The 21,970-nt window shown below is 45.6% G+C and overlaps 1 protein-coding gene across 4 annotated transcripts in view; it reads left to right on the forward strand.

Annotated features, from left to right (window-relative positions):
* Positions 1-974: 974 nt before the first annotated feature.
* The window catches only part of LOC148454586 (CD151 antigen-like), a 103,200-nt gene continuing 82,204 nt past the window's right edge, over positions 975-21,970 (forward strand). For 3 of the 4 annotated variants that reach the window (XM_088460738.1, XM_088460736.1, XM_088460735.1), the window contains exons 1-4: positions 975-1,152; positions 7,509-7,697; positions 8,606-8,680; positions 14,832-14,927. In XM_088460738.1, coding sequence (XP_088316864.1) covers positions 1,081-1,152; positions 7,509-7,697; positions 8,606-8,680; positions 14,832-14,927 — 432 coding nt within the window. In that variant the 5' untranslated portion in view covers positions 975-1,080. The remainder of the gene's footprint in view (positions 1,153-7,508; positions 7,698-8,605; positions 8,681-14,831; positions 14,928-21,970) is intronic. The other variant, XM_088460737.1, reaches the window with a different exon arrangement.

Below are 21,970 nucleotides of genomic sequence, written 5' to 3' on the forward strand. Positions count from 1 at the left end.
GATGTGCTTTAAACTGCGGTATATGTCACTTAGTAACCAACCAAGTTGCAAAATGAAACTGTAACAAAGAGATCTACCGCAGTGGCGTATCTATAATGGGTGCAGTGTGTGCGGGGCACACGGGGGCCCTGCACCGCACACACTGCACCCATATTTTTTTTAAACTTACCTGTCCGAGGTCCCAAGTCGGGTGTCACTGCTGCTCAGAACACAGGAAAAATGGCCGCGGCGGACACCGGAAAAATGGCCGGAGTCTACTGCGCATGCACAGAATGCCGGAAAATGGTCGCCGCGGCCATTTTTCTGGCATTCTGCGCATGCACAGTAGACTCCACAGTAGACACCGGGCACACTCTAGTGCCTGGAGTCTACTAATGCTCCGTTGGCTGCGCGCTGGGGAGGGGGGTCGCTCTGAGCCCCCTCAGCCCGGCGCAAAGCCTGGGGGGCGCGATCAGTTTGATCGATCCCCCGCACAGGCATAGGAGACTGCTGTGTGCTGGACTGCTGTGAGGGGGGGAGCGGCGCCGGACCCTGGCCCCCGCCGGGCCCCTCAGGAAGCCCGGGCCCGGGTAATCTGTACCCGCTCCACCCCCTCTCGGCGCCCCTGCCCAGGATCACATTAGAACATTTCTATCTGTATGTAAGGTAGAGAGTATCTTACATTTCATGTGTGTCTGGATCTAATTAGCTGATCTGGCAGCAGCTCCTGAACCAAACAAGCCAGATATTTGAGAATTGTATTATTAACCCATAATTAAACAACTGAATTTTCTCATGTATTGTACTGTAACTATTTAAATTAGATATTAAAATCTCTCTGTGACGTGAACCTTGTCTTATTTATATACATTTATATATATAACTCTGTTTCCCAGCAAACTATTATTACTCTAGCTCAGAGCACTGAACTGGTTAATTTTCATCTGATTAGTCTGAAGCTCATTGATGAGAAATACATCATTGTTCCAATTTGCCTCTTACATGGAGTGAGTAGTTGGATGCTGCTTGGTCAGAGTGTCAGCTTATGAGACAAGGAAATAACATATTACACTTCTCTGTTCTCGTTCAGCTGCTGCAAAGATGAAAATAGATTCTGTAGACAAAGTTGTCTGTATCAAAGCTGGATTCTTCTGTATTATCCTGTTTTTTTGGGTAAGTTAATTTATTCTAAATCCCATCATTAATTTCTGGGGGTCTGGAGGCTAAGTGATCACTGTTATATATTTATTATGTTCATTTATCCTGCTGGTAAAGTATCAGAAATTGAGGTGTGCTTGAATGTGCACAATTAGAATTAAATATAAATAACTTTAATTTATTAGAGCTGTCCTCTAGGAGACACTTCAGAAAGCTCACTGGAGATAAATGTGTTGCTAACTAACCTTTAAATGCATTTGCTTAGGACGCCCCACCGATACAGTTATATAATCCACACTAAAGCTGGGTACACACGTAAAGATTTTCTGTCCAACCATCCAACTTGTTGATTGGTTGGAATCAGTGGTGTAACTTCATCCCAGGTGCCAAGAGGTAAGATAAATGTTGGTGCCCCCCCCAATTAAAGTTAACCAACCCCCCAGCACCTATGCCAGCCCCAGCTGCTGCCGCCCCCCTGTGCAGTTCCCCCAGTAGTGGTCCCCCTGTGGAATTCCCTCTGTAGAGGTCCCCCTATGCAGCGCCCATGAAAGTAGTGCCCCCCAGTAATGGTCCCCCTATGCCGTACCTCCAGTAGTTGTCCCCCTATGCAGTGTCCCAGTTGTATTGCCCTTGTAGTGTCCCCAGTAGTAATGCTCCCTGCAGTGCCCCAGTAGTAATGTCCCTTGAAGAGCCCCCAGTAGTAAGCCCCCAGCAGTAAGTCCCCTGTAATGCCCCCTGTAGTGAGCACCCCCCCAGTAATGCCCCTTGTAGTAAGCAACTGTAGTGAGCACCCCCCCAATAATGCCCCCTGTAGTAAGCCCCTGTAGTGAGCACCCCCCAGTAATGCCCCCTGTAGTAAGCCCCTGTAGTGAACACCCCCACCAGTAATGCACCCTGTAGTAAGCACTCCCCGCCCGCCCCCCATCGCGTACACACACACAATCAAATAACACTTAGTTTAATCCACGCTCCAGTGCTGCTGCCTTCCGTCCCCAGCGCCCGCTCCTCGGAACTATGGGAGTGACGTCATGATGTCATTCCCATGGTGCACCAGTGGGACCCGGAGCTCAGAAGGAGCCGGGCGCCCACTGGTAACACACTCAGCGGGCGCCTGGCAACTGGAGGGTGCAGGGGGTGCGACCGCACCCCCCTGTAGATACGCCACTGGAGGTGGAGCGCCGATCAGCGGCACTCCTTCTCCACGTAGCTCCTCAGGAGTGGCTGGCCCGGATGACAATGGAGCCAGGTGCCCTTCAGGGCTTGCGCCCGGCGGCAAATGACTCCATTGTCTCCGGGAGTTACGCCACTGGTTGGAATGAAAATCTGGTAAGGTGTGGGAGTAAATGATGATCAGCAATTTGCTTCTAAATGCCAGAAAACAGATGAAAATGGTCGTCATGAAGATGGTTGTTTAATGTTTGATCTAAACAATTTGTTCAAACAAGTTTTTGTCCATTTTCCGGAGTTTCGGAGCAAAATGCTGATTGTCAGTTACTCCCATACCTTATCAGATTTTCATTCCAACCAATCAACTAGTTGGATGGTTGGACAGAAAATCTTTATGTGTGTACCCAGGTCTGATGCAAAATGCAACAGACTGCCGAAAATATGCTAATAGATTAGCTGATGTCTTGTGCACTGAAAAGCCCACCTCTGGTGACTGACCTCTGCATCTTACGTACAAAGCGGAAACATCAATTGCACATCAAACTCCTGAGTAAGCCTATGCTGTCTCAGACTGAGCAGCTCTCCTATGATGCTGGGGACTCTGCAGCTGTGAACAAATTTTCAGAGGCTCACTAGAGCACGCCCTGAAAACTGTCCTGAGATGCCTGCATTTTTCTAACCACCCTCCCATTATTTCCACCAAATGCTGACTACCTGTCACTCAATTTGCAAATAAATCCTCTGTTACCACCATTGCTAATCCATTGCTGAGTGTGGACAGTATGGCTGTAACGCATGCGCAGTGGCAAAAATTGCTCGACTGCGTCCATCAACAACATTGCATCCATCTCTGAATCTGGTCCTAAAGGCCTTGTTCATAGGTGGACTCCTGTTTTATTAGAGTAGATTACACATTACAATGCAGCACAAACTCCTACATATTTTTATGCAGGTCTCGTTGCACCTTTATACTTGTTATTACTTACAACTGGAGAGATGGAACGGGGAGGGAAGGGTGGTTCTTGAGTGGTCAAGTGTTCCTGTAATAGCAACTGAGGTAGACCATGATGCAGATACACCTATCAGGATCTGAATCCGTCACGGGTACCAAAGAATTGTCAAAATGAGCTGAGATGGTGATGATGATTATTGGAAGCACAGAGTGGATGTCTGTGAATTCACTTTTTAGCTGATCATACCTTTTTCATAATAGTGCACTACGGGCCTGATTCAGCACAGATCGCAGCTACTAATCACACGCAATGCAGCTGCAAAAATATGCTAATGCCTGATAAGTAGAGGGGGATGTTAACAGAGTTGAGGTTCAAAGTGAAAGAGGAGTGATTGAAGGCTTTATATGTGAGGGTGAAGAGTTTGAAATGTACTTGGAGGTGGCTTAGGAACCAATCACACAGTTGGCAGAGGGGTGAGGTGGATACATAGAGGCAGGAGAGGTAAATCAGATGGGCAGCAGTAAGGACAGCTTTAAGTGTGGCCAGAAAGGAAGAGGTTGCAGTAGTCCAGGTAGGAAATGACATGTGCATGAATGGGATTTTTGGGGGCATCCATGGTAAGGTATTCTCTGACCCTAGATGTTGCAAAGGTGGAATCTGCAAGATTTTGAAATATCCTTATTTCCCCCTGTCTACAGTAAGGGGTAAATTTTACTAAAATGAGTTTTTTAGAAGAGATGTAACCCATAGCAACCAATCAGATTCTAGCTACTATCTTCTAGAAGGTGCTAGTTAAATGTTAAGTAGAATCTGATTGGTTGCTATGGGCAACATTTCCTCTAAAACTCGCTTCTAAAAACTCTCACTTTAGTAAATTTACCGGTAAGTCTGTTTCCAAGACAGCAGACTTGAGTGACAGAGGAGAGGTTGCTGTAGTCAGCAGAAAAACAGGATGGTACGAAAAATATGTGGGGGATAAAATAAGTTTAGTATCAGACATATTAGCCAAAATGTAAAAGCCTGTGACTTTGGAAATCTATCCATGCTTAATCACAGATGGTTAAATCAAAATAACTGAGGTACTATTTAAGTCACCTGTGCCCAGCTATGGCTAGCCTTAAAACCCGGACTGTTAGTGTGCCTTGAGGACTATGGGCCTGATTCAGACCTGGTCGCAAGCGCTGAGCGCTCGCAACCGGGTCGATGGTGGCCCACAGCGCATGTGCACGACAGAGCTGGCTCCTTCGTGCGCATAGCGACGGGCAAACCGTCGCTCCAGGTCTTGGTGGGTGGGCCGGGGGGGTGGCTGCCCAAACGGAGGTGTTCCCATGTGAACGCCTGCCGTTTGGGGGCGGCCCCACTGACATCATGAGTGATGTCAGTGGAGAGATTCCGGCTCTGTTAGAGCCGAAATCTCTCTGGGGCTTGCAGCCACGAGACCCTACCACAAGGGTCTCGTCCCAAGCCCGATGGTCGTGATGGTCTTGACCATCGAGACCATTAACCTGGCCACTCGCTATAGCTGTGGATGGTCAGCACAAAAAAAAAAAAAAAAAACGCCCAGATTCAGAGCGTCCGGCTCTGAATCAGTTCCTATGGTTGGGAACCCCTGCTCTAGATTAAAGTGCCTAATAGTTTTTTAAGGCAAAACTAATTGCTGCTTTAAATATAGCAGCTGAATCTGTAAAATTGCTCCAGTGCCCACAAAGTGCAAGCTATTGCATTTGAGGGTCATCTAGTTTGAGACAGTACTGGGACATACAGAAGGAGATTGCAGGAAGCCCATTAAATACACATGAGAAAAGTGGGAGTGGGTGTCAAAGATGTAATGGAACTTGGAAGAAAAGGGGGGAATGAAGAAACTCTTGAAGAATCGAGAGTGGGTGGAGTCGAGGGAAGAGATGGAGAAGTAGAAATGGGTGTATCTATAATGGGTGCAGGGTGCGTAGTGCACACGGGCCCCTGGGTCCAGGGGGGCCTGTACTGCACACCCTGCACCCATATTATCTAATATTTGCCTCTCTAAGGACCTGCGTCGAGTGTCTTAGTCCTGCACAAAACGCAGAAAAATGGCCACTGTGGCATTTTACGCATGCGCAGTGACAAAGTCGCTGGGAAAATGGCAACCACAACATTTTTCCTGGCAACCTGCACATGCGCAGTAGACTTTGGGCACAGACTAGTTCCCAGAGTCCACAGATGCTGCAGCCGCCGGCGGTCAGCCTTCAGTCCGCTGTCGACTGCAGGGGAGAGATGAGGGGACCGCGGATGGGGAATGCATACGGGCTCCACCCACTCATAATACGCCCCTGGGTAGAAAGGTAGGAGATCAACAATGAGAGGACAGACTCGCAGAACCCAAGAGTGTGGAGTATTTGATGGAAGAAAAGGTGGTCCACAGTACCAAAGGCAGCAAACCAGTCTAGGAGAATGAGTGGAGAGAAATTAGCTTGAATTTAGCAGTGAGATCATTAGTGCTCTTAATATGGGCAGTTTCTCTGAAGTGGAACTAGTGAAAAGCAGTGTGAAATCAGTCTAGGAGAGCGTGAAAGGAGAGGAAAGTGCTGAGGCAGTGATGGACAAGCTGCAAAAGGGAGGAGGGATAGAAGGCAGTAGTTAGAGTGAGAGAGTCTCAGCCAAGTGAGGATTTTATTGAGGATTGGTTAGATGAAGGCATTCTTAAAGTAGGATGGGACTGTACTGGATGGGAGAGACAGATTGAAGAGGTGGGAGCAGGCATTGAGTGCGTCAACAGAGGAAGATTGACTGGGGCAAGGGGAAAGTTGGAGGGAAAAGAGGATGAAAGAAGGGCACAGACTTAATCCACTTTATCCACTAGACTATGGACATGCAGTGGGAGATGGGTAATTAGCTAGACACTTTAGTTACCTGAGCAAGAGAGTAACTCCCACCCCTATATATTGGACTGGAAGAATGGAAGGAATTAACAAGCTTGAAATAAGATTTCTTGGAGTGAAATAGTGAAGAGTTGTAAGAAAAAAAAAAGTTTTAAGTGATGGAGGTTACCGTGAAGGCACAACTCCTGAAAAGGCACTCAGCAGTCCAATAGAGCATTGTCAGGGCAGTAAAGGGTAGAGATTAGGGCAAACAGTAAATCAAGTGATTAGGAGTAGAATGCCAGGTATAGAATGCTGAGATTACATGTTGGAAAGGGTAGCCTTAGTCAGGGGGCGCATGATGGTGTGATGGAGATGATGATGATGATGATGATGATCAGAGAGAAGATATCACAGCAGAGAGAGTGACCACAGGAGTAGGAGGGGAAAAAGGCCATGGTGTGAATCCAAAAGAGAAAATTTGGAGGCCGCAGCATCACTCTGATTATCTATCAGGATGTTCAATTCCCCCAGAATAAGTGAAGGGATGTCACAGGATGGAATGTGGTTGAGCCAAGCGGCAAATTTATTTATCAAGTAGGAGGTGAGGCCAGAGGGACAGTGGATGACAGCCACCCAAAGGTGAAAAGAGTGAAAGCGGCAAATAAAGTAGACCTAGTAGAGGGAGTGTTGGGGTTTAGGATCCAGAAGGTGCATCAGTGTGAGAGAAGGACTTTGCAGGTTTCAGGAGGCCCTTGAAAAAGAAATGGGCAGAGACAGGTTTTGGTGACAATAAAGGAAATTAAGTGGTCCTCGATATGAGCCAGCTTATTCATAAGGTTTGCTTCATAGGGTTTGGTTAATGTGGGATTACTGGTGTCGAATAGCTATGAACTTTGTCTATATATCCTTAGTCCTGATCAGAGCCAAGAAGAGGTCCACTAGAAAGATGTTTAGTACTTTCAAATTACTTGTTGTCTTGAGGAACATTGTACTCCTCCACTATGTTCAGGGCTTCACCACTACACAGGCCTACTGATTTCCTAAAACATCCTGGATGGATTCCTTATAAACTGCCTTTAGCACCCACTTTAACTAAATTCCTTGTTACATTAATACAAACACTTATAGAAAGACAAAACCACAAAACCATGTATGCTGTATTTGGTTACAATTTTTAATGACATTGGGAGCGAGAGTCTTCTGACAAATATAAGCATTAGTTAGTCTCCCACATATTAGTTATTTGTTGTGCTCCTTAAGTTATTGCATGTTGGATATACTTTATTTTCTGCCTTATATTAATTGAAAATATTACATGTATTTTTTCTAGGCTGTTTAATTGATCTATGAAAACTTGTTGGTGATTTTGTGTGTTTTTATGATTTTTGTTGGCTGACATGTCTTCTGTTAGGTGACCGGTATTGTGCTGATTTGTCTCGGAGCATCGGTACAGACACAACTATCAGATATTTCTTTGGTCATAACAGATACTTCGGCTGGAGCCCCTCTGGTTCTGGCTATCGTGGGAATGGTGATTATCTTCTTATCTGGATTTGGAGCTTTGGCAGCAATAAAGGAAAACAACATCCTGATCAAAACTGTAAGTTGTCCATTATCTCTGGCTTGATTCCTACCTTTTTGTACTAATAATATTGATGGTGAAGCTATGTGCAACTGGGTGATCTGCCCGCCGCCGGCATAGCCCCCATTACTCTTGTGATCGCTGCTGTCATTAATAAGGTTTTGTCCAAAAGTGTAGCTTTCATCAACCTAATTTGTGCCAAACCATAGTTCCAACTATCCATATTTTACCAGCACAGCCCCAGATTTTCAATATTGGTCTCTAGAATTGTTCGTATTTTTTCAGCATTGACCATGCATGTATTTTTATGGATATAATATACAGATTGATACCTTATTACTGTCACATGGAGTACTCCACAATATGAATTGTAGTCTGTGGTCCAGGGAGACTGTATCGTGTGTAACCACTAGGAGGAACACGCTCATTTTCAGTCCCTGTAAAAAATGTTAAATGTTGATATAGGTTACCAAAGACTTTGTACCATGTGGATAAGACTAGGGCTGTAGGATTTATATAATTAAAACATAATTGTCTTCTTGCATGTAATTTAAACATTATAAATAGAGAGATGCATTTCATTCCAGACAATAAATATATATGTTGGGCATTAGTATTTGGTTGTGCAGGCACTGACACTTTTATCAGTATCTATCTGCCATATGTTGGCTTCTGTCCTTTTTATATTATATTTTTATCAGTGTTTATACTATCTCATCCCTACATTTTTCTATGCAAATATTTTTCAAAAACTTACTTGAATCTTTACCATAATGATACCCCATGTATCATCTACCATATATATCCACATCCCTTGTTACTAGTGTTAATAACAAAAACTGTATCCATTCATTATGGGGCAATACAGTAACTTCATACATATTCAGTACTAGATGGCACTGAGACTCTGACTTCTCTTCTCTCAGTTTACAGGGGTTATGCTTTTGGTTTTCGTTGTAGAGATTCTTGTTGGAATTTCAGCCTATTCTTACAGAGACCAGGTGAGTGATGGTTGTGCAGAAACGGGTCCCTATGTCAGGTATATGTTTGCCCTGCTAGCCTGTACAGGAGCTGTAGGCTGCCTTCCATTTGCCGTGGGATTGTGCATCCCAGCATGCCCTGCCTCAGTTTTGCTATCTGGGCATGCTAAGGCTGTGGCAGGGTGTGTGGTTCAGCAGTGGCTGAGGAGCCAGTTATTTCCCACCCCTGCTGCAGGGCAACACTAGTCAAAAATTATAAATGGGGTTTAAGGAGTTATACAGAGCTCCCAGATGCAGCCACACTATTTGCCCTGAAGTTGACTCCTCTTTCTGTTCACATGGGGGTGATAGGTCTTAAAGAAACCCAATGAACCAAATATTAAGGCCAATTCAGTTTTAAAATAACTGGTGCTGTTGGTCCTTTTACGTTCTGGTCAGAAAGAATGATTTTGCCATACCTGGGAAGCTAAGCACTGTGACCCCTGCAGTGCATTCACTCAGTACCAGGCAGTGAGCGATAAATTGTCCACAATGGAGCAGTAGGCTTATGTATATCAATCTGCTCAAATTGAGACCAGCCATGCTGGTCCTTAGAGCTTTAAATCCCAGTCACATATGAGAATTTGCAGTTTAAATTTGTCTGGCTAACAACTGTGGTATCTTGCCTGAACAGGATGACACATTCTTGTTCCCTGTCACAAAAGCCCTAGAGTTTAGGAAATGGACCATTCAAAGGTTATTCATCTAACAACAATTGCATTCTGGGAAACTACTGAACTGGACAATTCTCCTTCGATATCATCTGATTGTGGGCAATGTTGCCTTAAATTAATATTTCAAACAATAGTTCAAACATTCAGGGGTTCCTTAAATAGATTGTTTTGCGACTCTTCTAAACCTCAGGTTCCCACATTTGTGTCCAGAGTTTGGAAACTGGGATCATTCAAGGGGGATGTAATGTATTTCTCCCATATGTTCTCCCACCACCTGCTTTTTACTGAAGATACTACACAAAATGAGAGCAGACCAGGTATCCCATTTAATACTGGTTTATCCTCTCTGGCCATCCAGGGTATTGTTTCCTCTAATCAATTAGTTGTGCAAAGGGCCCAAAATTCCTCTGAAACTCTCCAAAGACTGCTTCCAGGGTACTTCAGATCTGGACAGGTTGCCACCATGCATATTGAGAATTACTTGAATGGGCTACTAATAAGACTCAAGATTGTCATCTTCTACAGTAGTCCTTATCATTGCCTCACTAAGACTTTTCAAAACCAGATATTCTACCATGATTAGAGAATTTAATGTATGGCATAATACTTCTAATACAGATTCTCTCCTTCCTGGACTTCTGGCTGCCAAATATGATGCAGGCCTTGCATCAGCCACCATCTGCTATTATGGTTCAGCACTTGCCTTTTTATTACCAAGGCTAACTGAAGATCTTTTACCGTACAGAGGAGTTCTTCCTACCCAGCACTTTTAATCCACAGTATTCTAGTACTTTAGAAGGTTAGAACATGTTCTAACCTTCTAATCTGCCCTTGACACAAGTTTTAGAGTGTCCTTTTATTGAGAACATTTGCATTACTAGAGTTAGGCTTTGGGGCCAGGTGTGCTGGGCTAACTTTAATTTATATTACTGATCCAAAACACCCTCCTTTTGAAAATCGTATAGTTGAGTTTATATAATGAAATATGGGACAAATTAAATGTTCGTTTGGTAATTTATTTCATAATTGAAACTTAATATTCCACTAAAAGTTGAAGTTTCAAGGTTATTTGTCACTTGCAGTTAACCCCTTTTAAGGGAACCTCCATCTGGAGAGCTGCTAGTGCAGTAGCAAAAGTTATGTTCCTACATTCCATAATGCACGCCACTCGGTCCTCTGAGCATACATTTGCCAACCATTATTAGAGACCAACTGATCTTTACTTCACCAGCCAACTGATCTTCCAAGCAACCACCAGGTATGTGGTAATCTGCCCACCAGATGTTGCTATTTGGGAACCCTCCCTACGAACAAACATTAGTTTGCAGGAATCTATGACCTGCAAACTTTCTCTGTTCTATTCTAGGGAATAGGATTACCACCTATCAACAGCACCCACACTACCAACCCTATACCTTGCTAGGTCTGTTGGTTGCTCTATCCAAAGTTGCTCCAGTAGATTGATACCTTTTATTCTTTTCTCCTGAGTGGGCCAGAGGATCATAACAAGCCACAGGCATCAACTGCTAGAGACATTAAATAATTCTCTGTGTCTTGCCGTTTGGTTGACCAAATTATGATCATCAGCATCTGTTCTGTTCCTTCTCCTTCATGACATTTGGGCCAATAGTTGAGCCTAGCCTATGAATACTCTTCTTGTTGCTATGTTTGTACTGTATAATAACTTTATTGCATTGATTAAAACTATATTTTTGTTACTAGTTCAGTAAACAATTTAACTGTAAAGATTCAGGGGTAATTTTACTAAGAATCGAGTCTGGTCAAGTTTTTTTCTATTTTCTGCTCGATTAGCATCGCCGAAACTCGGGTGATTTGAGGCTCCTGAAACTCACAAATTGAGTTTAGCTGAGAGTGAGATGGCCGATGGTGAAGCAGATTACGATTTCTCCCTCGAGTAACAAGTTTCACCTGAGATTGCAGTGTCTTCTCTCTGCAAAAATCTCCTGAGCAAGCAGCCTGCACATATCAGTGAGATGTGTAAGCTGCTTGTGTTTTGTACCTGTAAAAATTGGGTTCATTGTTAAAACTTACGTGAGGTTCCCCCCCAAAAGCCTAATCAGCCCCGAACTTGTCAGCCTGTCCTGGGACCTAAAATTACGGGGGAACAAAACGAGTAGGGTTCCACCGTAATTATAGGTACCAGCACCAGGCTGCAGGGCCTGTCCTGGTTTTAATTATAGGGGAAAAAATGCTTAGGGGTCCCCCTATAATTAAAACCAGCACCGGACCCGAAACAACCGGAGTGTAATGCCACAACCAGAGACCATATTACCGGGTCTCCAGGGCCAAAGCATTCTCACCCCAAGTCACTCAGGCCAAGCCAGGGATCTCAGGGGAGGTAGGGACCCCCCAAAAAAGGGGTCCCCCCTCTCCCAAAACCCCAGGCCTGGTCTGAAGCCCAGGGCTCTCTCTGCACCCCTGGGCTGTGGGTACAGGGGTAATAAAGTTTTAAATTGAAAGAAAACTATTTGTATTTTACAGTGGAACTGCAGGTGACCGCATGCCTGCCGTTTGGTACTTGTGGAACTACAAGTGCCAACAGGCGGCCAGCACCTGTACCACCACTGTAAAATAAATAGCCCCAGGCTTCAGAACAAACCTGGGGTTTTGGGGGGGGCCCTTCTTGGGGGGGTCCCCACTTTCCCTGAGATCCCCGGCTTGGATTGAGCGGCTTGGGCTGATAATACTTTGGCCATGGAGCTCTGGTAATAGGGTCTCTGGGCTTTGACATTACAGCCTGGCCATTTTGGGTCAGGTATTGGTTTTAATTATAAGGGGACCTCTGCGAATTTTTTTTTTCCCTATAATTAAAACCAGGACTTGCCCTGCAGCCTGGTGCTGGTACCTAAATTATAGTGGAACCCTACTCATTTTGTTCACCATAATTTTAGGTACCAGGACAGGCTGACAAGTCCAAGGCTGGTTAGGCTTTTGGGGGGGACCTCACATCATTTTTTTTTTTTTAAATAAAAAATTAACCCTTTTTTTTCTATTTACAGGCAGAAACATACATGGATCATAGTGATCTGTGTATGTTTCTGCCAAAATTGCAGATCACAGGCAGGAGAATTTATTTTCCAAATTTTTACAGGAGAGTTGTCCCATCTCATGAGAGTTTAGAACTAGGGATGTGCGCCGGACCATTTTTGCCGGATTTGGATTTGGTTCTAATTCGTCGTCCGGCTTTGGATTTGGATTTGGATTTGCCAAACTGTGGTGACTGGCTTTGGATTTGGATTTGGATTTTTTTACAAAAATTGACAAAAAAAGCTAAAATCACATAAATTGGTCTTTTTTTTCTTCCTAGAGTATTATTACCCTCAATAACATTAATTTCCAGTCAATTTAGACCATATAACAGCTCATAATATTGTTTTCAACATTATTGGCCAAAGGTTGCAGTGAGCTGACTGGTTCCTAAGCGATAGAGCAGCGGCACAATGACACAGACACCACAGTATAAAGCACATCTATGACACATTGCCACACAGCAGTGGCAGAAATGAAAAGTAGTGCACTCACCCAGTGGGGTACGGCCAGCAGAGTCACAGTACTTGTTTACATAGTGGGCTACGGCCCAAGGAGTCACAGTGCACAATCTTATTCACATTACACCGCACGTAGGGCCTGATTCACATTACACCATAAAGTAGTGTCTCTTATTTATGTTACGACACACAGTAGTGCCCCTTTTGCACAATGCCCACAGTAGTGACCCTTTTACACAATGCCCACAGTAGTGCCCCTTTTACACACTGCCACAGTAGCGGTGTTCTTTACACAATGCCCCCAGCAGTGGTGCCCCCTATGCAGTCCCCTTAGTAGTAGGGTCCCCTAAGCAGTGCCCCCAGTAGAATGCCCCCCAGTAGAATGCCCCCCATTAGCAGGCCCCCCCATTAGCATGCCACCCAGTAGTATGCCCCCCTTTAGCAGGCCCCCCCAGTAGTATGCCCCCCCCAGTAGTAGGCTGCCCCCAGTAGCAGGCCCCCCTCAGTAGTAGGCTGCCCCAGTAGTAGCCCCCCCTGTAGTATGGCCCCCCCTGTAGTATGGCCCCCCCAGTAGTAGTAAGCCCCCCCAGTAGTATCCCCCCCAGTAGTAGTAAGCCCCCCCCCAGTAGTATGGCCCCCCCAGTAGCAGGCCCCTCAGTAGTATAGCCCCCCCCAGTAGCAGGCCCCTCAGTAGTATGGACGCCCAGCGCCCAGTAGCAGACCCCCCCAGTAGTATAGCCCCCCCCACAGTAGCAGGCCCCTCAATAGTATGGACCCCCAGTAGCAGACCCCCCCAGTAGTATAGCCCCCCCAGTAGTATAGCCCCCCCAGTAGTGCCCCCGGATCTTTGACAAGTAAAAAAAAAAAATAATAAAACTTACCTGATTCCCCACTCCCGCGCCGTCCGCTCTGCTGTCACACGCTGCGGAGGGAGCCGGAAGACGGAGCTCATGTGTGAGCTCCAGCCGGCTCCCTCCGTACAGCAGCCAATGAGAGTCTGTGTGACTCTCATTGGCTGCTGTGACAAACACACAGCTGCCGCTGGCGGCTGTGTGTCTGTGTCTGTGTAGGGCAGAGCGCACTGCGCTCTGCCCTACACGCGAGGAGACCTGATGTCGGATTCTCTAGTGAGAATCCGACATCAGGAGGCCGCCGTTCGGCCCCGAACGGGGATCCGAGTCAGGCGGTGAACACCCGAACAGGGTTCGGGTGGACTCGGATCCCCAATGTTCGGAGCGGTTCGGATTCCACAGAATCCGAACCGCTCATCTCTATTTAGAACCTCTCTGCTTGGTAAATTCCTGAATCCTATGTTCACTAGTGAAAAGGTTCTCGAGTTTAGCTGATGATGATTTGAAGAGCGTTTGCTAACTCTCCAGTATTTTCCTGTAGCAAAGGAAATCTCTCTCCCGAGTTTAACATTGGGCATTTTTTTCCACTTGCAAATTCACTAAAGTCTCCAGAGATTGCACACTCTCCCAATCTCGATTCTTAGTAAATTTACCCCTCAGTGTCTTCTTTTTTCCTTGCATTTGAACTGATAAACATTCCTTCATTATCCAAGGCTAGTCTTAGGATTGTCATCAGTAGGCTTCCAAAAAATCTACCTGAGGATGGGCTCAAGTGGTCACATGACCATTAGGTCAGGGAGCAGATGCTCGGCCCCACCCTCCTGTGTAGGGACAAGCTACAGTAAGTGAAATTTTTTCACTTTACCTTGTTCCAGCGGTATTTGGGAGGCTTGCTCATCCACCCACCAGCTGTTCCTAGGTGGCAATACTTTTCCCTAGAACAAAGAAAGTTTGCAGATCATAGATTCCTGCAAACTAATGTTTTCCTTTCCAGCTCCAGAGATGCTAAACAGTAGCTATAGGAAGAGCAAGATAAACAAGTTTTTTTTCCTGACAGAAATTGACCGATTTATAGACTAATTGGCTTATTTCCACACAGCTACAAAGTAACGTTCTCCAGAGATTCATGAAATTGCTGAGTAAGTACGGAGCAGACAAGCAAGTGACTCGAGGGGTGGATGGGATGCAGCAAGAGGTAAGTGTCTCCTGATTCCTCTAAATCTACATTTACTGTAAGCTGGAACAAGGGCAATTCATTTTATGACATGGAAGGCTTTTGTACTGGATCTATAAATATCTTATCTGCTCTTCACGGAGAACTAGGTAATGTTTCAGCATAATGCGCTTACTTAAACCTTACATATTTGTCTTAAAAACTATCATGGTAAAGGACAGCCTGGGAGGTCACAGATGGGGGGTACACAGCAGGGGATGTAGTTTGGAAGCGAACGGCCTAAATGCCGACCGCCGGCTTCCAGACTTTCTAATCCCGGCATGGTACTAATGACAGGCATCGAAAGCTCGATGCCTGTCATTAACCAGACACTAGAAGGCCAACGCACGGCATTCCAAACGAAGGTAAGCCAGGCGTGGGCAGCCGCGGGGGGGGGGGGGGGTTAGGTTTAGGGCTCCCAGGGGGACTTAAGGCTAGGCACCCACCGGGAGGGTTAGGTTTAGGCTAGGGGAAGGGGAGGTTAGGGTTAGGCACTTGGGGGGGAGGTTAGGGTTAGCCACCCCTAAGGGAGGGTTAGGGGGTAGAATTAGGTTAGCAATACTTATCTTAGGGACGATTGGGATTTTCACCCTTACCGGGCTGCCGCTGTCGGGATTTGAACCGCCAGACGCACCCTACAGCAGTTGTTTGCCTTTTGTGGAAAAAGAGGTTGTTTTGTATCTTTGAAGATAGGAGTAGCTGAAAATTAAAACTAAAACCTATGCCTTCTCATGTGTACTGTATAGACACCTGATCTGAGACAGACATCTGTAATGCACATGTTTTATTTACTAATAACAACCCTGCTGGGGGCACCCAAGTGCAGTTCTGGGTAGTGTATTCCCCTCTTCCATCGTCCTATATCAGAAGAGAACTGCTGCAGTTTGACAGAAGGGTTTTGGCAGAAGCACATGCTGTAAAGTCCTCTGTAATTAATGATTTGCTTTGCTTGTTGTGGCTTTGTTGCTATACACTCTATGGAGAATCAACTCTACCATGTAATAAATGGAGCAGGTTTGTACCTTAGCAGAATCTCATTTTTGTTTGATCTTATACACTTGAGTGAAGGATATTGTAGAACCATTGCATTTAATTTCAAAGCTCTGGATGTTGCCGTGTCTTCCTACATTTCCTGTTGTACAGTATGTGTATTATTTTATTCCTATGCTCTGTGCTCTGAAGAACTGGATATATACTTCATTACCACGCTCCTTTCTCTCCAGATTTTATTTTTTTAAATCCCTATGATCTGATCTTCAGACACCTGAACATCTTCATTGCTACTATGTTCTCTGGAGATCTTCTTCATTTTTGCAACCTGTGCTCTACATAGACTTTTTTTTTTTTCCAGGGGCAAAATGGGATGGAAAACTAGCCCCAGAAATTTCTGGTAGCCCTAATTGCTGTGGAGACTGTGGAGGGGTCTGTGGAGGGGACAGGATACTACCTTTTCATAGGGAATGATTCGGAGTCAGACGCAGTTGCAGCCTTCCTTGCGACTTTTGATGCAGTTGCATCTGCGACTTTATGCAAATGCAGCTACAAAGCCCTTCCTTGGTGTACATTGGTGCTTCCGAATATGCAAGCACCGAGACGCTCACTGTCAGTGTGTACAGAAGCTGCAGTCATGCTTTGTGTATCTTTAGATGACACCATCACTCGCACCATTGAAACTTTCACCAGTCCCATGCAAGTTGCAGAACATCCATCTGAGTATGGCCTACAATGTGAGTGATTCATCGTCTCTGTATGCAACCACCTTCAGCAACACATCCACGACACTACAGTATCACACTCGTACTATACTAGATCTTCATCTGATTAGGTAATTGCATGTAAACACCCAGGAATGCCCAACACATTTCCAATACACTTCTTCATGTGTGCGTCTGAATCTGTACTGTGACTCTGTACAAACACCATCTGGATGTATGCGAGGTGCAACATTGCTCCGCTGCCTCTGACTCAGAATCAGGCCCATAATGTTGCATACTAGTATGCCATAGTGGCAGGGTCAGACTGGCACACAGGGGTACAGGGGAAATCCCTGGTGGGCCCTACTGCCTGAGGGGCCCCCCACCTCTTCTATTGTCAGGTTTCAGACAGTGCACTTGAAATATATTGTTACTCTATTACAAAATCAGCTAATTAGGTAGAGCAGGAACATGGATGAACAGACCATGCAGTGTAGTATTCATGTCTACAGACAATTGTCCTCTATAATGGTTAGCCAAGCATCGGTGGTGACTGGCCACACCCTTTAAGCATGGGCCCCTACCACTGCCTTCCCGCGGTGGTTCCTTCATGCCCCAGTCCGACACTGCATATTTGTGCTTGCTACATAAAATAACTACAAAAGGGACACTCATATTTACATAATGTTACTCCCCTTCTATCTGCTGATCTCACTCATAAAAAAACATTGGGGTAGATGTATTAACCACCGAAGAGGCATCAGCGCATGTTATGTACGCTGATACCGCTTCTCCCCATGTATGATTTGAGGTGTCTGCCGGCTCCAGGGGGCTGCATGCAGGATTTTGCAATATGCTAAGTGGAGTCGGCCGGGAGTGAGACACTGCATCAGCAATACGCTGATGCGCTTGGGCTCTAGCGGGGATTGCCGAAAAGGGGAGTTAACACTCCCCCGCTCCAGCTGATGAGATGTTAATGCATCTCATCGTTAGTGCTTCCTGCTGCGCCTCAGTAAAGAGGCGAAGCAGGAATCGTTATAGCGGCATGATAAGTGCCGCTATAATACATCTCCCCCATTCTGAGATGCTATAAATAGAAAATAGCAATTACTAAAAAAATTAACACAATACAGCTGATGGCTTAACAGTATATAATGAGGGTGCATAATGTGTATCCCCCGCAGTTATATCATACACCTTCATTCTATTCAGTGCAGTATATACTGTATAACCATCAAATATATACAGTCATTTCCCACTCATTGTCCATCTACTATATCTAGTGTGTATGTGTGTATATATAATTTTTTATTTATTTATATTATGTGTTACATTTCATAGACAAAAAACCTTACGGTTTCACATTTCCCACATGATGTGAAATTTCACAAAACCTACTGAATTTTTGCCACTCAAGCTTCAAATTCACCTTAATGCACGTGTTCCAGGAAACAGTGGCACGGATACAGGAAGACAGGGCAGTGCACATGGGGAAAGACAAAGTGGTGTGGATCAGGGCATGCAGAGTAGCACAGTTGGGACAACACACAGCTGTAGAGATTTGAATAGTTTATAGCAGCATGGAGGCAAAGTTATTGTACATGTATAGACAGAGTATGATAGTTTTAGCAATTGGGAAGCTGAATGTGTATGAGTGAGATGGATGTATTGAGTGAGAAGGCTGTTGGAACCCAGTGGGGTTATTGTGGTGACTGGATGGGAAGATTGTGGGCACTGAATGAGATGTATGTGCCACATAACTGCTCAGACCTCAGTTGTATAGACTGCATGCGTGTATTCCAATGAGTACACAATTCTGTGAATTAGCAGCTCCACCATTTTATGAGTGACAGCAATCTCACTCTGTGAGTGCTGAATCTGCAGTTAACCACATGGTGTGATGGCATACCATATCTGTATGATGCAAGGAACATGTTCATTAAGGCGTCAGCCATAATCGTAATTTCATTGCTTTTTGAAGTTTGAGTGGCAGAAATTCAATAGGTTTTGTGAAATTTCACATCATGTGTAAGAAGCCTTAATGGGACATGTGAAATCTTAAGGTTTTTTGTCTATGGAATTTCATAGCTTTTTACAAATGTATGAACTATCAGGGTTTGGAGGAGCAAACCGGGCCACCTGCAGGGAAGAAGGGCAACAAAATGGTACACTATCGCAGGTGGAGGAGGGGCCATCACACAGGAGGTGGTTTGGGAGGTGCAGAGTGAGAGACTGCTGCAGAGGTGGGCTGTAAGCATGCAGGAAAATGGCAGTGGTGCGGAGCAGTAGCAGCAGTGCAGTGCAAAGGGGCATCAGAGGGCTCACCAGTACTGTGCTTGCACCTGAGAATATAAAATCAATAAGTCACAGATGCACGATGCAGCAGTGAGTTCCATCTATGTTTAAAAATTGAATGTGTAAAATAAAATAAGGTGGCCCTCCCCCCCCATCCAAAACACAACTAGCACCGGGCTTTTAACGACCAGTCTAGGTTGTGCAGAAATACAGGGGACAAACATCATAGGAGTCCCCTGTACTTAAGCACAACCAGCACCGGGCTAGTCAGAACCAGCTCTGCCAAAATGCTGGGGACAAATGATGTAGGGGTCCCCCGTACTGTGCACAACCAGCACTTGGCTCTGATCCGGTCCTGGTACTGGAAATCCAGTGGGAAAAAACTCCATAGGGTATCCCTGTATTCTCCAAAACCAGCACCAGACTTTTACTAACGGGGGACTAATGCCACAGCCAGGGGAGCCATTTCACTGGGCCCCCCCAGCTGAAACATTAACCCTGACTGCTAGTCAGCCCAGGCCAGGAATACCTGGGGTCCCCCTCTCCTGGGCACCACAGGCCTAGGCTGATAGCTATCCCCAACACCCCTGGGAGTGGGTAATGGGTTGATTGTGTGAAGTGACCCCCTCCCCTAAAGCACAACCAGCCCAGGGCTTTTAACAGTCAGTCCTGGTTGTGCAAAAATACAGGGGACAAATGACGTAGGGATCCCCTGTACTTAAACACCAGCATCGGGCTAGTAAGAACCAGCCATGGTTGCCAAAATATGGGGGGAAAATGATGTATTGGTCCCCCATACTTTGTGCAACCAGCACTGGGCATTGATCCAGTCCTGGTTCAGGAAATACAGGGGGGAAAGAAATGCATGGGGTCCCCAAGCCTGAATCAGCACTGGATCAGCACAGTAGTGGAACCTTAATCCCATTACATGACACGATAATATCCCTTCACGTTATGTCAAACTGTATTTCTCCTAATTCACATTACACCACACAGTAGTGATCTTTAAATATGTTACGCCACACAACAGTGCACTTTGTACACATAATGCCACACAGTAGTAGTGCCCCTTATACACATAATGCCACACAGTAATGCCACTTACACATTATGCCCCACATTATTACATTCCAACCTTCCTGCACAGCACTCATCCGGCCAATAAACTGTCACCTCAGCCTGCCTGGACTGCAGATATTGGAAGCTGCCATGCTTGTGCTCCTCACTCTATCTATGCTCAGCTTAGCACTGTTTGTCTCCCTGCAGACAGGCTCAGCCTACTGGAATCTGCAAATGCACATGAGAGGCGTAGCTGCTGCAGCTGGCCATTTTTTATTACTGCCTGCTGCTCCCACTGTCTGTGCTCCACGCTACCACTTGCTGTATGAGCTGTCGTCCAATCGGAGCTGAGAGCTCTTATCACTGTAGGGATAATGTGTGAACCTAGGCATTTCAAATGCCATAGGCATTTGCCTAGTTTGTCTATGCCTAGGGCCAGCTCTGTATACACTGTCTATAATATCCTGTACATTATATAATCTATCCCCTCAATTATATCATACAGCCCTCTTTATATACTCTATCTCACTTAGCTATAAACCAGTACTATTTTCAGCAGGAACTCAGGGCCTGATTCAGGTTGGTTCACAAGGCTACGTTCGCACGCAGCCGGCCGATGTTTGCCTTCTGCGCATTCATATACATCAGTGTGCGAACCGACCACTGTGATCGGGGATCGATCGCAGTGAGCATTCAGTCCCATTACACAGTGATTGACATGAGGTCACCATTTGGGGGTGGATAGGGAGTAGTCGGGCGAACGCAGGTGTGCCTGTATGTTTGAATGCCGTTACAGGGGCGTGCATAACTAAGCCCATGTGATTGTATATGTAGAGATCTAGTTGGCAACAGGAAGTTTAGCAGTTTGTGCGGCAGGTCATAGTCAACCACAACTGTGCGTATGGGTTCGATGTAGGGGTGTGCACCGGCCACTTTTCGTGTTTTGTGTTTTCGTTTTGGATCTGGATCTTTCTTCGTGTTTTGGATCTGGATTGGTTTTGCCAAAACCACCCTTCCATGTTTTGGGTTCTGGGTTTTGTGTTTTGGATCTGTATTTTTTTTTTAAAAAGCATAAAAACAGCTAAAATCACAGAATTTGTTGGTTTCTCTGCTCCTATGCTATTATTAACCTCAATAACCTTAATTTCCACTCATTTCCAGTCTATTCTGAACACCTCACACCTCACAATAGTGTTTTTATGTCCAAAAGGTTGCACCGAGGTAGCTGGATGACTATGCTAAGCGACACGAGTGGGCGGCACAAACACGTGACCCATCTAGGAGTGACACTGCAGTGGCAGACAGGATGGCAGTTAGAAAAACTAGGCCCCAAACTGTACATAATGCAAAGAAAAAAAAGAAGTGCAAGATGGAATTGTCCTTGGGCCCTCCCACCCACCCTTATGTTGTATAAACAGGACATGCACACTTTAACAAATCAATCATTTCAGCGCCAGGGTCTGCCACACAACTGTGGCTGAAATGATTGGTTCGTTTGGGCCCCCACAAAACAAGCTGGCAATTAATGTGTCCCTGCACAAACTGGCTCTACGGAGGCAAGATGTCATCCTTATCCTCCTCATCCACCGATTCCTCACCCTCTTCAGTGTGTACATCCTCATCCTCACAAAGTATTAACTCGTCCCCACTTGAATCCACCACCACAGGTCCCTCTGTACCTTCTGGAGGCTGGTCTGCCTGGAAGAGCTGATAATTCATTTTGATGAACATCATCTTCTCCACATTCTGTGGAAGCAACCTCCTACGCCTTTCGCTGACAAGGTTCCCGGCTGCACTAAACACTCTTTCGGAGTACACACTGGAGGGGGGGCAACTCAGGTAAAATAGAGCCAGCTTGTACAGGGGCCTCCAAATTGCCTCTTTTTCCTGCCAGTACAGGTATGGACTGTCTGACATGCCTACTTGGATGCTGTCACCGATGTAATCCTCCACCATTCTGTCAATGGTGACAGTATC

The sequence above is a fragment of the Taudactylus pleione genome, unplaced genomic scaffold, assembly GCF_031769625.1.
Source record: "Taudactylus pleione unplaced genomic scaffold, aTauple2 ptg000977l, whole genome shotgun sequence".
Lineage (NCBI taxonomy): Eukaryota > Metazoa > Chordata > Amphibia > Anura > Myobatrachidae > Taudactylus > Taudactylus pleione.